This window comes from Phacochoerus africanus, chromosome 15 (genome assembly GCF_016906955.1).
Source record: "Phacochoerus africanus isolate WHEZ1 chromosome 15, ROS_Pafr_v1, whole genome shotgun sequence".
Lineage (NCBI taxonomy): Eukaryota > Metazoa > Chordata > Mammalia > Artiodactyla > Suidae > Phacochoerus > Phacochoerus africanus.
In genome coordinates, this window is record NC_062558.1 from 121,778,701 (window position 1) to 121,795,756 (window position 17,056).

At 34.9% G+C, this 17,056-nt stretch overlaps 1 protein-coding gene across 2 annotated transcripts in view; it reads left to right on the top strand.

Annotated features, from left to right (window-relative positions):
* Window positions 1–9,682, top strand: part of SHOC2 (SHOC2 leucine rich repeat scaffold protein) — a 104,489-nt gene extending 94,807 nt beyond the window's left edge. For both annotated transcript variants that reach the window (XM_047762443.1, XM_047762442.1), the window contains exons 6-9: window positions 2,833–2,955; window positions 4,873–5,010; window positions 5,318–5,435; window positions 7,580–9,682. In XM_047762443.1, coding sequence (XP_047618399.1) covers window positions 2,833–2,955; window positions 4,873–5,010; window positions 5,318–5,435; window positions 7,580–7,788 — 588 coding nt within the window. In that variant the 3' untranslated portion in view covers window positions 7,789–9,682. The remainder of the gene's footprint in view (window positions 1–2,832; window positions 2,956–4,872; window positions 5,011–5,317; window positions 5,436–7,579) is intronic.
* The last annotated feature ends 7,374 nt before the right edge of the window (window positions 9,683–17,056 follow it).

Consider the following 17,056-nt stretch of genomic DNA (forward strand, 5'->3'; position numbering starts at 1 on the left):
ACAACTGGGATCCTTAACCTGCTAGGCCACCAGGAAACTCTTGTTGTTGCCTGTTTTCTTAAGAGTCCACATATAAGTGAGATCATATGGTATTTTTCTCTTTTTATCTGACTTATTTTATTTATCTTAATGCCCTCAAAAGTCTATCAGTGGCCTCACAGATGGAAAGATTTTTATTCTTTTTTATGACTGGATAGTATTTCATTAAATATATATACCATATCTTTTTCTTTCTTTCTTTTTATGGCCGCACCTACAGCGTATAGAGAGTTCATGGGCCAGGGGTTGAATAGGAGCTGCACCTGGGGCCTATGCCATAGCCATGGCAACACCAGATCTAAGTGACATCTGTGACTTACCATACAGCTTGTGGCAGCGCCAGATCCTTAACGCACTGAGCCAGGCCACAGATTGAACCTGCCTCCTCACAGAGACAACAGGTCTTTAACTTGCTGAGCCACAACAGGAACTCTACCACATTATCTTTATCCATTGATTCACTGATGAACACTTATGTTGTTTCCATATCTTTATTGTAAATAATGTTGCAGTGAACATGAGGGTGCATATTTCTTTTTTTTTGTTTTCTCTCTCTTTTTTTTTTTTGCCTTTGAGCTGCACCTGTGACATATGGAAGTTCCCAGGCTAGGGGTCAAGTTGGAGCTGCAGCTGCTGGCCTACACCACAGTTACAGCAACATGGGATCTGGGCCGAGTCTGTGACCCTCCACCACAGCTCACCGCAATGCCAGATCCTTAACCCACTGAGCGAGGCCAGTGATTGAACCCACATCCTCATGGATACTAGTCAGATTCATTACCACTGAGCCATGATGGGAACTCCAGAGGGTGCATATTTCTTTTTGAGTTAGTGTTTTTGTTTTCTTCATTTTGTTACCCAGGAGTGGGATTGCTGGATCATATGGTAGTTATATATTTTTATAACTTTTTGAGGAATGTCCATACTGTTTTCCAAAGTGGCTGTAGCAATTTACATTCCCATCAGCAGTGCACAGTGGTTCACTTTTCTATGCATATTAATATAGCCATTATGGCAGGTGTGAGGTGATAATGCCATTGTGGTTTTGATTTGCAGTTCCTGGTGCTTAGTGATTGAGCACATTTTCATATACCTGTTGCCAAGCTGTATGTCTTTTTGGAAAAATGTCTGTTTAGATCCTGTGTGCATTTTTTAATTGGATTGTTTGGAGTGTTTTGCTGCTGAATCATATGAATTCCTCATATATTTTGGGTGTTAATCTCTTGTCAGATACATGATTTGCAAATGTTTTCTCCTGACAGGTGATCTTTAGTTTCTTTTTCCTTGTCTATATTCTCTACAGTGAATGAGTTTCACATTTTGTAATAAAGAAAAATAATTTGATTGCAAACAGAGGAAAGAAATGAAAAATGATTTTTTCCAGTGATTTAATTGTAGCAAACAAACTTTAAACCCAGAGGTAATAATTGGCCATATTGCTAAATCATGGCTGAGGTGTAGGAATCCAGGTTTCAGATGTAGTGTTCTTTATATTGTGTCATACTATGTCTTTTTGTCTTCAATGAATCATTTTGACATAATTGTAGTTCTTTAAACTACAGTCTAATGTATAATTTTTCGATTCTGTTTATACTTCAACAGTATATGTATCTTTTAGGATAATTGGAAGTATGTAATAAGTGAACTAGTGGAAATTCAGGATAACCTTATAATCTTAAACAAGTCTGGTTATATGAGATTTAGTGTGGTGATAGCGTTAGTTCTAAATGTTCAATTTGTAATACAGAGCTTAGAGACCAGTCCAGGTGTTCACTTGGTTAAACATTTTTATAGGTACTGTATTACTGTAATATGTTAGCTCGGGAAGGCTTGTTGTTGTCAGTGAAATAACAAAACTTTGTATAGAGCTTTGGACTTAATTTTTCTTCAAAATCATGACAAATGTTTTATAGAACTTTTTCTTGAAAGAAGTCAAAATGATTCCTGATATTTTCCTCCTCATATAAGTATCAGTAGTAAATTTTGTTAGTGAAAATGCTTTATAATACTATTAATTAACTATCAGTAGTTTTGGCTGGGAGAGGGTACTGATGGTCCCCTCTCAGTATTAATACCCCAGCACATAACAGTGGTAAGAGTTGCTTTAGAAGTGAATATGAGGAAGCAAGGGGAAAAAACTAGTGCATCACTGGCATATATTTCACTATTTTTTCCTGTGTGTAGCTATAATCTCATTTTTTAACAAAATTAGGATGACACTGATCATTTGTTTTTATCACTCAATGATAATTATGTTTTTACCATCTTATGGATTTTTACCATCTTAAGGACATTTTATTAGTGTCTTACTGATTTAAGTTTCTGTCTTACTAAAACTTTTTTTCCTCCCCACCTCATTGCTCAGCATCTCAGGAATTACTGAGCTTATCTGGATTCCTTGTGGGCTATGATTATTTCTTCCAGTGTGCTCATGAATATCACATTCTATTCAGTGATTTCTGTACATTATTGTCAAGTGAGGAAAAACATTGTATTTATCCCTGGGAACTTTGAGATCTCAAGTGTTGGTCTGTATAGTGTATTTTTCCATATCCAATACAGATAATCACATAGGAACAACTTCCAGTTGAGGCTTAAAATAAAAACCTAATTATCACACGAAAAACTTTGGAGGCTTAGAGTTTTTGTTGCCTTTTTCCCTTCTATATTTAGATATCAAAAAAGGGAATATGTTTTTCTGTTTAAGAATTTTCTTTCTATATGGAGATATATATGGAGTTTTGGTTTTGTGGTTCTACCTTGTATGCTTCTTTTTTTTTTTGTCTTTGCCAGGACAATCAGTTGACATCACTTCCCTTGGATTTTGGAACTTGGACCAGTATGGTAGAGTTGAATTTAGCTACTAATCAGCTCACAAAGATCCCTGAGGATGTGTCTGGTCTTGTTTCTCTTGAGGTAAGTTTAAAGAACATTTAGAACTCCTTAGACTCTTCCACAGTTATCTCAGTCATGAAGTTTCCAATTTAAAAAACTATTTCTAAGTGGGTGAAGATAATAATTAGAAATGTTAGTGCTCTCTTAAACATGCACCCCTATTGGAATGATAAAGTAATGACTTAATCTGAGCTCAGTGTTTTTGAATTACTCTTACCCAGTATAAGTTGGTAGATTTGAATGCTATAAAGTATCTTTAAAAGAAAGGGACTCTAAACATGTTGTTTTTTCCTTAACTCTGTTTAAGAATGCTGCACTGTTGTCTACCAAAGTAATTATGGTTTCACAGATTGGCATTCTGAACCTTTCATATAATTCTGACCTACTTTTCCATCCTAATTACTCACCTCCTCTTTTATTTACTAACTAAATTGATTATTTTCCTTGTTGGCAGTGTGTGCATATTTATGGCTCTGTCTTATTGTTCCCAGTATCTAGACTGCTCTCTTTTCATCCCCTTAAATTGTTCTTTTAAAATTATTTTTCATAATTAAAGATCTATTTTTTGTTACCTCCTCAGTGAGGAATGATTTCTCTTGCCTCCACCCTAGCGTTTTCATCCTTTTGATGAAAAAGCTTACTAATGGTAAATACGTATTTCTAAAAATGTCTTCTGTATTCATGTTTTTAAAAAATCTATTTTCTCTATTCTGTTGTTACTGTATTTAATAAGATGAAATAGTATGGTGTAATAGTTAGAAGCAGGAGCTTTGAAGCCAAACAAATCTGGGTACAATTCCATTTTCATCTCTCTTTATTTATGGATTTAACCTGCCCAAGCTTCAGTTTTCTCAGCTATGAAATGGGAATAATAGTACTCTCCTCATAGAATTGTAGTGAGGATTAAATGCAATAATGCACACTTTGCATTTAGTATAGTGCCTGCAAATAGTAGTAAACTCAATAAATGATGGTTGCTGTTATTATTTCCTTGGTCTTAAACTGCATATGTTTATTTCATTATGCATGGTATAACTTTAGGGGAAATAAGTGGGCATAAAAAATTATCTGGAACCTTATTTAGATCTTTCCATTCAGTGCTCTTTTCACTATCCCCAAACTCAGTATTACTTTCCTAGCTATCCCTCCCCTGTTTTAACGTCATGGAGAATAAGAACTATATCTTCTTTAGCCTTTTTTTCTCTTCTTCCGGATCTTGCAGGATGCTTTGCAGTATAATAAATATACCACAAATAATAACCGTAGTGGATTGATATGGGCAGGTTAGAAGTAAGTTGTTATGTCCCTTAAGTGATGCTTTTAAGGAGTTTTGTAATTAGTTTCCTATTAGATATTTGTGGGAGTTCCCGTAGTGGCTCAGTGGGGTTAAGAACCCGAGATAGTGTCCACAAGGTTACGGGTTCCCTGGCCTCATTCAGTGAGTTAAGGATCTGGTGTTGCTGCAAGCTACATAGGTCACAGATGCGGCTCAGATCCGGTGTCGCTGTGGCTGTGGCTGTGGCACAGGCCTGCAGCTGTAGCTCTTATTCAGCTTCTAACCTGGGAACTTCCATTTGCCACAGGTGTGGCCATAAAAAGAAAAAAAAAAGATGGATATTTGTAAATATTCAGTATCAAGATACTATTAACTATATGAATTTTAGTGCAAGTAGTTAATAATTTTATATTTTGCATAATTTAGTTTAAATTATGTCCTTTTGCTCTCATTAGTTTTGGCTTAAATAAAATATTTTGCCGCAAATAACTATAGTGATTTTTTTCAAAGTAGTAAGTTTAATGTTTTATCTTATATAATTAAACAATCCCCTTCTTATTCATTGTTTAGAAAATTAGCATTGGTTAATAAATGTTAAGCCACACAATAATATGTAATTCTATTTCATGACTTTCTAAACATTGTCAATAATTTCTCTTTAGGTTCTGATATTATCAAACAATCTTCTAAAGAAGCTTCCCCATGGTCTTGGAAACCTTAGGAAGTTAAGAGAGTTGGATCTAGAGGAGAACAAATTGGAATCCTTGCCAAATGAAATTGCCTATCTTAAGGATTTACAGGTAAAACATTATCCTGATGATTTTGTAGGTGTATGATTAATGTTTTGGGAGTGCAATCCAAGTTGCACATTTTCTTATTCTGGAACCGGTAGATTTTCCTCTTATAGCATTAGGGCTGAATTTTATGTTCATGTAATATATCTGCTTTTATCTTTCTAACAAATGGTGTTTTTTTGAAAGAAAAACTTACTTAGTGATTCTTATATAATTTCCCTATTGAACTTGTTAGTTTAGTAGATTATTTTTTAATCTACATCGGTTATAGGAAATATATGTGTAACCATCTTTTATTTTGTTAATCTTTTAGAAATTAGTCTTGACAAACAACCAGTTGACCACTCTTCCCAGAGGCATTGGTCACCTTACCAATCTCACACATTTAGGCCTTGGAGAGAACCTACTTACTCATCTTCCTGAGGAAATTGGTATGAACTCTTGGGATACTTGACTGTGCTAATAATTTGCTCTTGTGTGTTCATGCAGTATTTCAGATATATATGACAAATGCACTATTTTTTGTTAACTTAATCAGGTTACATTGGGCTCAAGCTTTTTTTGTAGTGCACCAGTAGTAGTTGGTTGATTGGTTTTGATTAGGTTTCCTCATGGGGTGTTAGAGCTACCATTGTATTTGAGAATGTTTTAGCATACTTATAGTTCAGTAGGTTTAACCTTAATTTAGAGGAGTTTGTTACTTTATTCATTCATTCATTCATTCATTCATTTCATGGCCATGCCCACAGCATGTGGAACTTCCCAGTCCAGGAATCAAACCTGTACCACAGCAGTAACCAGCTGAGCCATCAGGGAACTCCTAAAGGAGTTATTTTATGTTTCTTCCAAATTTAAAAATTATATAAGCTTGAATTAAATTAATGGTGTCTTATGCCAAAATATATTTCTATATGAGGTTTTAGGATTGATATTAGTATTTGATTAATATTAATATTTGAGAGTACTTTAGAATTTTCTAAGTGTTTTCATACCCATTATTTCATACTATTAATCTGAACACCTTGAATTTTAGGCAGTGCAAGTTTTCTCATTTTACAGAGAGTAAATTGATTAAGGTCACATAGTAGTTCTTAAATTAGTAATCGTATGTATTATGTTCACTCATCTATACCATGATGTCCCAGAGGTGGTATAGGTTAGTGGTTAAGAGTGGTTTTGGAGTGAAATAGACAGTTTCAGAATCTGGATCTGCTGCCTATATTGGCTTTGTGGCTTTGGCTGAGGTACAGAAACTGTCTAAGCTTCAAGTTTCCTACATGTAAAACAAGGATAATAGTAACTTCCATAGGATTGCTCTGAATAAGAAATAACATCTTAAATGTAAATACATCCATTACCTGGTAACTCTTCTTTTATTAGTTTTTTCTTTTTACATACTACTAGTCAAATATTACAAACTTTGAGGTTTAAAAATTGGAAACACATGGGGAGCTCCTGTTGTGGCTTAGCAGCTCTGAACTCGAGTGACTATGAGGATCCAGGTTCAATTGCTGGCCTTGCTCAGTGGGTTAAGGATGTGGTATTGCTGTGAGCTGTGATGTAGGTCACAGATGTGGCTTGGATCCCACATTGCTGTTGCTGTGGCTGTGGCGTTGGCCAGCAGCTACAGCTCGGATTCAACCCCTAGCCTAGAGAACTTCCATATGCTGCAAGTGTGGCCCTAAAAAGCAAAAAAATAAAGGCAAAAAAGTTGGAAACACACAAGGCAACTTTACACTTTTATTTCTAGTATATTTATTCAGATGGCCTCATGCAGTTACTTCAGACATTTGCCTAGAAAATATGAGTATCCTAAGACAGTTTAAGAAAAACTTTTTTTGGTCATTTTTGGCCGCCCCACAGCATATGGAGCCAGGGATCAGATCAGAGCCACAGTCTCGACCTAAGCTATAGCTGCAGCAGTGCCAGACCCCTAACCCACTGTGCCAGGCCGGGGATTGAACCCACGTCCCAGCAGCTCCCATTATGCCACCAGTCCTGTTGCAACACAGTGAGAGCGCCTAAGAAAAACTTTTAAAAGATGATATAAATTTATTTTTGGCTTACTGCCAAATATGTGATAACTGTCTTAGTGAAAGATTTATACAAAGTAACAAAAACCTTTCACATGAGAAATTTATTAATAAACGAGATTATCACATTTTCTCCAACAGGAAGGTGATTATAGGCCCTGACTAAATAGTAAACTTACTTTTGGAATTTTGAAAGAATACACATGAATGCCAAGCTCTAGAGAGCTTCCAGAAATGTAGTATATGTGTTTTCCCCAAAAAATCCAATCTTAAATACCAACTATAAAGGAAGAGATTCTGATTTAATTGGTATAGAGTATGACTTCAATATCAAGATTTTTTTTCATTCTCACAAATTATGTGAATATGCAGCAAAGTTTGAGATCCATGGTTGTAGAGAGCCTGAAAATTAAGAGAAGAGAATAAGAGGAAATGTATATTCAGTATACATCATGCTCAGGATAGCATCATACCAGTTGAACTTTTAAAATAGTAACAATTTAAAAAAATATAATAATAATTAATTTTATTTTTTAAAACAGGTACACTGGAGAATCTAGAAGAACTGTATTTGAATGACAACCCCAACCTGCATAGCCTTCCCTTTGAGCTGGCTCTTTGTAGCAAGCTTTCAATCATGAGTATTGAGAACTGTCCGCTCAGTCACCTTCCACCTCAGATTGTTGCTGGGGGTCCTTCTTTCATCATCCAGTTCCTAAAGATGCAGGGTCCATATCGTGCCATGGTCTGATACAAATCTGCTGGTCCCACACACTGTTCAAAAATAGACTGCCATTAATGTTTCATATCTATATCTGTATCTATTTATGTAGATATTGATATATTTGGCAGATTTATAAAGACTGCGTTATGTGTTTCTGCTAATAGAGGAATCATAGCCATTTAGATTTTTTTTAATTCTGTACAAAAGGCTTATATAAGTTTTCTTTGCTGAACTTGATGGATGTTTTTCTGTTGTGTAATATGATATGCCAGTTTGCTTAAAACATATACCAACAAATTATGAAGTTATTAAATTTAAGGGCCAGAGGTAGTATAGTAGATATACTTTCTCTTAGCAAAAATAATGGGCAAACAATTTTGTTGCAACTTTTCATATATATTTTCCCTTTACCAATGGTGAGATCTTTATAGTATTCTAGGCCCTGAAGGTAGAATTTTTCTTTAACTTATTTTGAAATTTGAGATTTGAATTTTATATATTGTTTACAGTCAGAGTAAATCACTGGATTTTTTTTTGTTTTGATTTGCTCTGTTTTAATCAGATCTAGAGTTTATATACTCTACTAAAGAATTTGCATCAGCTGATTTAAATATTCAGAGATATTTGCTTGTTGAAATAACTGGCAATGTGAAAAGATAGTAAAAAATTCTAGAAATCCTTTAATTGTATTTCTCTTATCAGTTGTGAAGCAAAATATCTGAAGTGAGTCTATGGCTTGGGAGTGTGTATTGAGACCTTTTCTAGTATAAGTATCTTTTCTTAAGTTTGAGGGAACAGAAAATTATGCAAAGGAGTTTTCATTCCTGAAAGTTGCAGATCCACAAAAACTAACAGAATAATTTGGCAAAAAAGAAAAAGATACAAACAAACACACATTCTACATGTGTATATACAATGCTATATAGATATGTATTTATTATATCATAAACTACGCCAATAGGTAACTTTAAGGATTTCTCCCTAGCCTTGTAAAATGAAATGAATGTTTTTCTTTGAACACTGCAATATATGTATGTTTCAAGGTTATTTAACAGTGTACTATGGTTTTATATCTTGACTTGCCTTGTACATCTTTCAGTTTTGGAATATCTGCGTCTAAGCACAATATCTTCACACTGTGCTATATTGCTGCTGAACTAAATGCACTTTTCCCCACATGTGGGGCACTGGCTTCAAACAATTCAGTTCAGTACCATTGATTTCAATCTCATCTTTCCTTTTTTGGTAGTTGTTAATACAGTTATGGAAAAGAGCACATTGCCTAGAAGCCATTGATAGTTCAGTGGAAGTTCTGTAAGATGTGCATGTGCTACTTAATGTATTTTCTTTTGCTTTACTGCTTTTAAGGCTAGCAGTATTGTAAATCTGTGCCCCTTATACAGTACTCTTACTTTTGATAGTGTCAGTCTAAGTCAATTTAATTATTAAAGAGATTCACAGAGCAAGTACATTTTAGATATCATCCTAAAAAAAACACTTCCCATATAATGAATAACTATTATGTATAATTATGTATTGCTGCTTGGTTTTCTTTCTTTTTTTTTTTCTTTTCCATTTAGATGATGGGCATTGTATTTTAAATAAAATCATTTTTGAAGTAAGGCTGTAATATTAACATAGAAATTTGGAGTGTTGTTTTGCTTTTCCTGACACTCAAAATCAGGACTAAGTTTGAGGTTGAACCTATAATCATAATTGGCAATTTTTAAAGGAGCAACTAAGAAATGGAAGGCAGGTAAAGATATAAAACCGTAGAATGCTTAAATGTGCTGTAAAACTATTGTAGATGTCACTGGATTTTACCAAGTAATATCCTTTCTTCTTTTTTTTCCATCTACTGTGGCTTTTCAGTTAAAATTTTGTTTATAAAAGGAATTTGTTTATTACAGCTCTACCTAGAGCTTGTGTGTATGTGTGGTTTTTAAAAATCTCATATCCAGGTGTGTTTATATCTTAAGATGATGGAACTTGAACTTTAAAGGCAGTAACCTAATGTCTTTTTTAAAAAATATGGTTATTGTTTCTTAAAAATGAAAATAGATATGGTTTTCAAAACATTTTGGTTCCTACCTTCATTTACATTAGTTTGTAACAGAAATGCAAAGTGATCACAATCCTACATGTAGAAGTTATGTTATAGGGAAACCATCTGAGGAATTATAAATTTTTTTGAGACGCATAAAACATGTCATGTGTATGGCTGCCACCTTGAAAGAGCTCATGAATTTCATTACTACTTCTACCATGAAGCTAACTAAAATAGACTCTAATTGGGATAGCCTTATGAAATCAGGATATTTAATATTTAAATACTTTGAGTATAATAAGGGATGTTGTTGAATGACTACTTAGGAGCTTATGTTTTTCCTAAGACTTCAGTAGGAGTAATTGCCATGTCCAACAATAATCCTTTCTTTTAAAGAAATTAGATTTTGGTCTTTCTGTGAGGCTCAGTAAATTAAAAAAGAATGTCATAGAATATTACATTGTAAAAACATTGCTTTAAACTTTGCTTTTTGTTAATATACATAGTAGCAAAGTGACAACAACAATGTCAAACAGTCCTTTTAGTGACAGTTTAATACTTTAAAAATCTCAAATGATTATTTCATACAGAAAAAAAGGAGATACTAAATAATTTATGGATTTGATAGATACAAATGAAAACAGAAGATAGAAACTCTTGCAGGAGAAAATACACATAAAACATTTATTTGTACTTTTATTAGGAGTTGGAAGATCCAGTTGAAATGAGCTCCACAAATGTAATTGCATATTTCTGTTTTATCTCGTTGTAAAGCCTGAATCATTTAAAATAGATAAACTGTTATCCATCACAATTTATCTAATCTTTCTCTGATAACTTTGTTATAGCTTTTGCTTTTCATCTCAGTTATCGCTAAACCATTAGTACATGCTGAGTCCAAATTTCAGCTTGCAGAATTTTAATTGTTTATCAGTAAGACTGGGTCGGGGTTAAAGTGTATGAAGTGGGACACTTTGCAGTGCAAAGGGGGGACTATCAGTTGTTGGGCCGACAGCCATACATCAGAACCGTTTCTGGAAAACCAGGATATATGGTTATTCTTACACAATTAAAAATTATATAAAAGCAAGTGATACAATCCAAAATAAGCAAAAGAATAAATTCCTAAAATTTTCTAATTTAACTAAAATGAATAACTTGTAAAGATATCCTTCTGGCTATATTAGAGGATAAGATGGTATACCACATGTCTTTAGCTAACACTTTTCTCTTGCCTTCTTCTTTTGATTAGCCTTTAAGAGCCAATTTGGGTAATGAGAATACATGTGACAATCTTTGAATTGACAAAATTTGAATACATGTGTCAAATTTCTGAGCATTTGAATATGCAAGAGATGTGATACTGGTTTGGTATCTAAAGGAGTATCTTGAATGTTGTTATATTAAGAAAGTATTATGAGAATGTTTTATAAATGGATATCAGTACTTTGTTATTGAATAGAGTGCCTTCTTAAACTGACCACACTCATGCTAAGGAAACATTTGTGGGTTTATTTGTTTATTTTTTTCCATTTTAAGATTTTCATTTTTTCCATTATAGTTGATTTGCAATGTTCTGTCAATTTCTGCTGTACAACAAAGTGACCCTGTCATACCTATGTATGTATTCTTTTTCTCACATTATCCTCCATCATGTTCCATCACAAGTGACTAGATATGGTTCCCTGTGCTATACAGGAGGATCTCATTGCTTACCCACTCCAAATGCAATAGTTTGCATCTATTAATCCCAGATTCCCAGTCCACCCCACTCCCTCCCTCTCCCCCAGGCTTCAAGTCCACGAGTTTCTTTTCTGTGTAAAGTTTCATTTGTACCATATATTAGATTCCAGATACAAGTGATATCATATGATATGGTATTTGTCTTTCTCTGACTGACTTCACTTAGTATAAGAGTTTCTAATTCCATCCATGTTGCTGCAAATGGTATTGGTTCATTCTTTTTCATGGCTGAGTAGTAGTCCATTGTGTATATATACCACATCTTAATTCATTCATCTGTTGATAGACATTTAGGTTGTTTCCATGTCTTAGCTATTGTGAATACTGCTACAATGAACATACAGGTACATGTAGATTTTTCAAGGAAAGTTTCATCCAGATGTATGCCCAAAAGTGGAATTGCTGGATCATATGGTAGTTCTAGATTTAGTTTTCTGAGGTATCCCCATACTGTTTTCCATAGTAGTTGTACCAATATACATTCCCACCAACAGTGTAGGAGGGTACCCTTTTCTTCACACCCTCTCCAGCACTTGTTATTTGTGGACTTATTAATGATGGCCACTCTGACTAGTGTGAGGTGGTACCTCACTGTAGTTTTGAATTGGCACTACTCTAATAATTAGTGATGTTGAGCATTTTTTCATGTGCCTGTTGGCCATCTGTGTATCTTTTTGGAGAAGTGTCTACTCAGGTCTTCTGACCATTTTTCAATTGGGTTGTTGGTTTTGGATTTTTTTGCTTGAGTTGTATAAATTGCTTGTATATTTTAGAGATTAAGCCCTTGTCAGCTGCATTGTTTGAAACTGTCTTCTCCCATTTCATAGGTTGTCCTTTTTTTTAATGGTTTCCTTTGCTGTGCAAAAGCTTGTCCGTTTGATTAGGTCCTATTGGTTTATTTTTGTTTTTATTTCTGTCGCCTTGGGAGACTGACCTAAGAAAACGTTTGTACAGTTGATGTCAGAGAATGTTTTGCCTGTGTTCTCTTCCAGGAGTTTGATGGTGTCTTGTCTTATATTTAAGTCTTTAAGCCATTTTGAGTTTATTTTTGTGCATGGTGTGAGGGTGTGTTTCAGTTTCATGGGTTTACATAGGACTGTCCAGTTTTCCCAGCACCAGTTGCTGAAAAGACGGTCCTTTTCCCATTTTATATTTTTGCCACCTTTGTCAAAGATTAATTAACCATAGGTGTCCGGGTTTATTTCTAGCTTCTCTATTCTGTTCCATTGGTCTGTATATCTGTTTTGGTACCAGTACCACACTGTCTTGACTGTAGCTTTAAGTAGTTCTCTGAAGTCTAGGAAGTTATGCCTCCTGCTTGTTTGTGTGTTTGTTTGTTTTTTCCTTCAGGATTGCTTTGGCAATTCTGGGTCTTTTATATGGTTCCGTATAAATTTTTGGCTTGTTCTAGTTCTGTGAAAAATGTCATGGGTAATTTGATAGGGATTGCATTGAATCTACAGATTGCTTTGGGTACTATGTCCATTTTAACGATATTAATTCTTATAATCCAGGAGCATGGAATATCTTTCCATTTCTTGGAATTATCTTTCATTTCCTTGATTAATGCTTTATTGTTCTCAGTATATAAGTCTTTCACCTCCTTAGTCAGGTTTATTCCTAGGTATTTAGTTTTGGGGGGTACAATTTTAAAAGGTGTTTGTTTTTATATTCCTTTTCTAATATTTTATTGTTGCATACAGAAATGCAACAGATTTCTGAATGTTAACCTTGTATTCTGCTGCTCTTCTGAATTCTTTGATCAGTTGGAGTAGTTTTTGTGTGGAGTCCTCAGGGTTTTCTGTATATAGTATCATGTCATCTGCATAAAGTTACAATTTTACCTCTTCTCTTCCAATTTGGATACCTTTTATTTCTTTGTTTGTCCAGTTGCTATGGCCAGGACTTCCAATACTATGTTGAAAAAAAGTTGTGTGAGTGGGCATCTTTGTCTTGTTCCAGATTTTAACAGGAAGGCTTTCAGCTTTTCTCCATTGAATATTATATTTGCTGTGGGTTTGTCATAAATGGCTTTTATTATGTTAAGGTATGTTCCCTCTATACCTTTATGGGTTTATTTTTAACTTAGAAATACAGGTTATAATATCTAAGGTTTTAAAACTTCTTTTAACTTGTAAAACTTAAATTGCCTCCTTAGTACCTTTGAAAAAATTTCTCTTTACATGCTTGTTATTATCCCGTTGATATCATACATTCTACATATAAACTGTTTGGAATGTAAGTACCTGTTAGTGATCAAGATTTCAGCTGAGTAGTAGTTTATAGTGTTTCAGACTGAGGACTTCAAGTTTGGTAGGAAAAATTGTGTCCACTATTGAGAGTAGTAGAGGCAGGACTATCAAGTATGAGTTTGCAAGCTGTGCAGCCCACAAAAAGCACTACATCTTGGGGGTGGGGGGATCTATTCACATCATCGATTTGTATATTATGACAGTTTTTCAGCAGATGGCAGTAAAGTGCCTTGTTCTAACAAAAACAGTATATTATGTCAAATTTCTGAAAATAGAAGTAGAGTCATGAAAAAGGAGCATTTTTCTTTCTTTTGTTTGTTTGTTTCCACCTCATTTACACCATGGTAATAGGTGAAGTTAATGGAGAGATTTGATCTTCATGCAGATTATTGGAACTCTACCCTAACAACCCTAATAACAATTGAATAATATTTAAGTGACATTATAAGCAGTTTATTTGTTATACATATTGCTAAAAAGGACCTTACTCTAAAAATTAGAGCCTGCCTATAGGTGCTTTATCAGTGACCATTATTATTTAGATTTCATGTTATCTAATTTATCTTTTATCACTACTGGTATAATTTATATGGTAAATTTAACCTTTCACTGGTCTGATTGGGCTTAATATACAAATGATATTTGCATTAGTCATCTATACCATTTTTTTAGGATTCTATAGAAACTATTTTTCAGTAAGTCTATGTAGCTAGCACATAAAACCTGGTGTCCATTACTAAAAGGCATGTTTCATATATGGCTCAAAACTATTTATTTATTTTTAGGGCTGCACCTATGGCATAGGGATGTTCCTGGGCTAGAGGTCAAATGAGAGCTGCAGCTGCTGGCCTGTGCCACAGCCACAGCAGTGTGGGATCTGAGCCACATCTGCAACCTACACCACAGCTCGCAGCAACACCAGATCCTTAACTCACTGAGTGAGGCCAGGGATTGAACCTGTATCCTCATGGATACTAGTTGGGTTCATTTCCACTGAGCCACAATGGGAATTCCATTTATTTATTTTAATATTTATCTTTAATAGAAAAATATACTAATATATAATTTTCCCTCATTTGGATTTTTTTCTCACCTCAAAACTCATTTTTAACAAGGTTCAAAAAAGTTATCTTGGGAGTTGCCATCATGGCTCAGTGGTTAACGAATCCGACTAGGAACCATGAGGTTGCGGGTTCAATCCCTTAGCCTTGCTCAGTGGGTTAGGGATCCGGCATTGCCATGAGCTGTGGCATAGGTCGCAGACACGGCTCTGATCCCATGTTGCTGTGGCTGTGGCATAGGCCGGCAGCTACAGCTCTGATTAGACCCCTAGCCTGGGAACCTCTATATGCCACAAATGAGGCCCTAGAAAAGACAAAAAGACAACAAAAAAAAGTCATCTTGTACTTGTTAATAAGACCGTAACAAAGTATTTTATATGGTGATGAATAGTGTGTTTTTTTATTGTGTACATCAGAACTCAATTTTTTTTTTCTTTTTGTCTTTTTAGGGCTGCTCCTGCGGCATATGGACATTCTCAGGCCAGGGGTCAAATCAGAGCTGCAGCCACCAGCCTATGCCATAGCTACAGGATTGTGGGATCTGAGTTGCATCTGTGACCTATACCACAGCTCACGGCAATGCTGGATTCTTAACCCACTGAGAAGGCCAAGGATAGAACCCGTGTCCTTGCGGATACTAGTCGGGTTCGTTACTGCTGAGCCACAGTGGGAACTCCAAAAATTTAATGTTTGTCTTTAATAGAAAAGTATACTAATATATAATTTTCACTCACTTGGTTTTTTTTCTCACCTCAAAACTTGTTTTTAACAGGGTTCCGGAAAAGTTTTCTTGTACTTGTTAAGGATGTTGAGTAGTTTGGAGTTCCCGTTGTGGCTCAGTGGTTAACAAATCCGAGTAGGAACCATGAGGTTGTGGGTTCGATCCCTGGCCTTGCTCAGTGGGTTAAGGATCCAGCGTTGCTGTGAGCTGTGGTGTAGGTCGCAGACGAGGCTCGGATCCAATTCGACGTAGGCCGGCAGCTACAGTTCCAATTTGACCCCTAGCCTGGGAACCTCCATATGCCGCGAGAGTGGCCCAAGAAAATGGACGAATATTGTCTTTTGATTATATTGTGTACATCAGAACTTGATTTTAATTAGAGACGTATTTTGCACAGTACACAGTGTACAAGGCTTAGATAAAACACTACAAAAACAGTATCTGAAAACAGTATGTAACAGACTTTTTTCAAACTGAGGTGAAGATCAGGCTTCCATTGATTTTTAACAGGGTTTGTATTGTGATAAATACTTAGCTGTTCTAAATTATAATTCAAGGCTAAAAAGTATAAACAGCCTTCAGAAAATGTACTTTTTAGGAATTCCTGCTGTGGTGCAGTGGGTTAAGAATCCAGCATTGCTGCAGCTGTGGCATAGATCGCAGCTGTGGCTGGGATTTGATCCTTGGCCTGGGAATTCCATATGCCGTGGGTGTGGCTGAAAAAGAGGGAGAGAGAGAGAGAGAGAAAATGTACTTCTAACCAGAATTGTACATTTGATTAGTTTGGCTACATAAAAATTATCTTACCTTTTTATTTAGTCATTCTGTTGTAAGGTATTCAATATACATAATATATTTTTAAATATCATGCCATTGAGTTTTTGAAGAAAGATCCAGTCCTGTGTGTAATTGAAGTTGAACATGAAATCAATCTTTGCAATGTTATTGAACCACAGAAATGTGGAACTGAGAGAAATGACTTCACTGCCGTTTAATCTTCTGAAAAACTTTAACAAAGCAAATGGCACACACAAGGTATACAAAAATAGATGTACAAAAAATGCAACAAAATATTTTGTATGGTCATTATTATTTATATTATTCATATTTACTATTGATAGAATTCAAAACTGTAGGGTCTTTTTGGTTTTTTGATTTGGGGTTTTTTTTGTTTGTTTATTTTACAACTAGTGTATATAACGGATATATCTTATAGTGAAGACTTTCCTGAAGCGGATACGTTGAATTATTAGAAATAACTCCCCCATTTTCTGAGCCTTTATGAAGAAAACGCTTTTTGTTTTATAAACTTTCATAACAAAGTCTGCTCTAGTGTTTAATATTTCCTAGTAACCTAAAAGTGGAACTTGAGTACAGGATCCCTAGAAAAAAATTGTAACATTGGCTAATGAAGAACAGTAAGTTTTATCTTTCACTGTTCATGAAAACAAAAGGTATAAGAGTAATACCT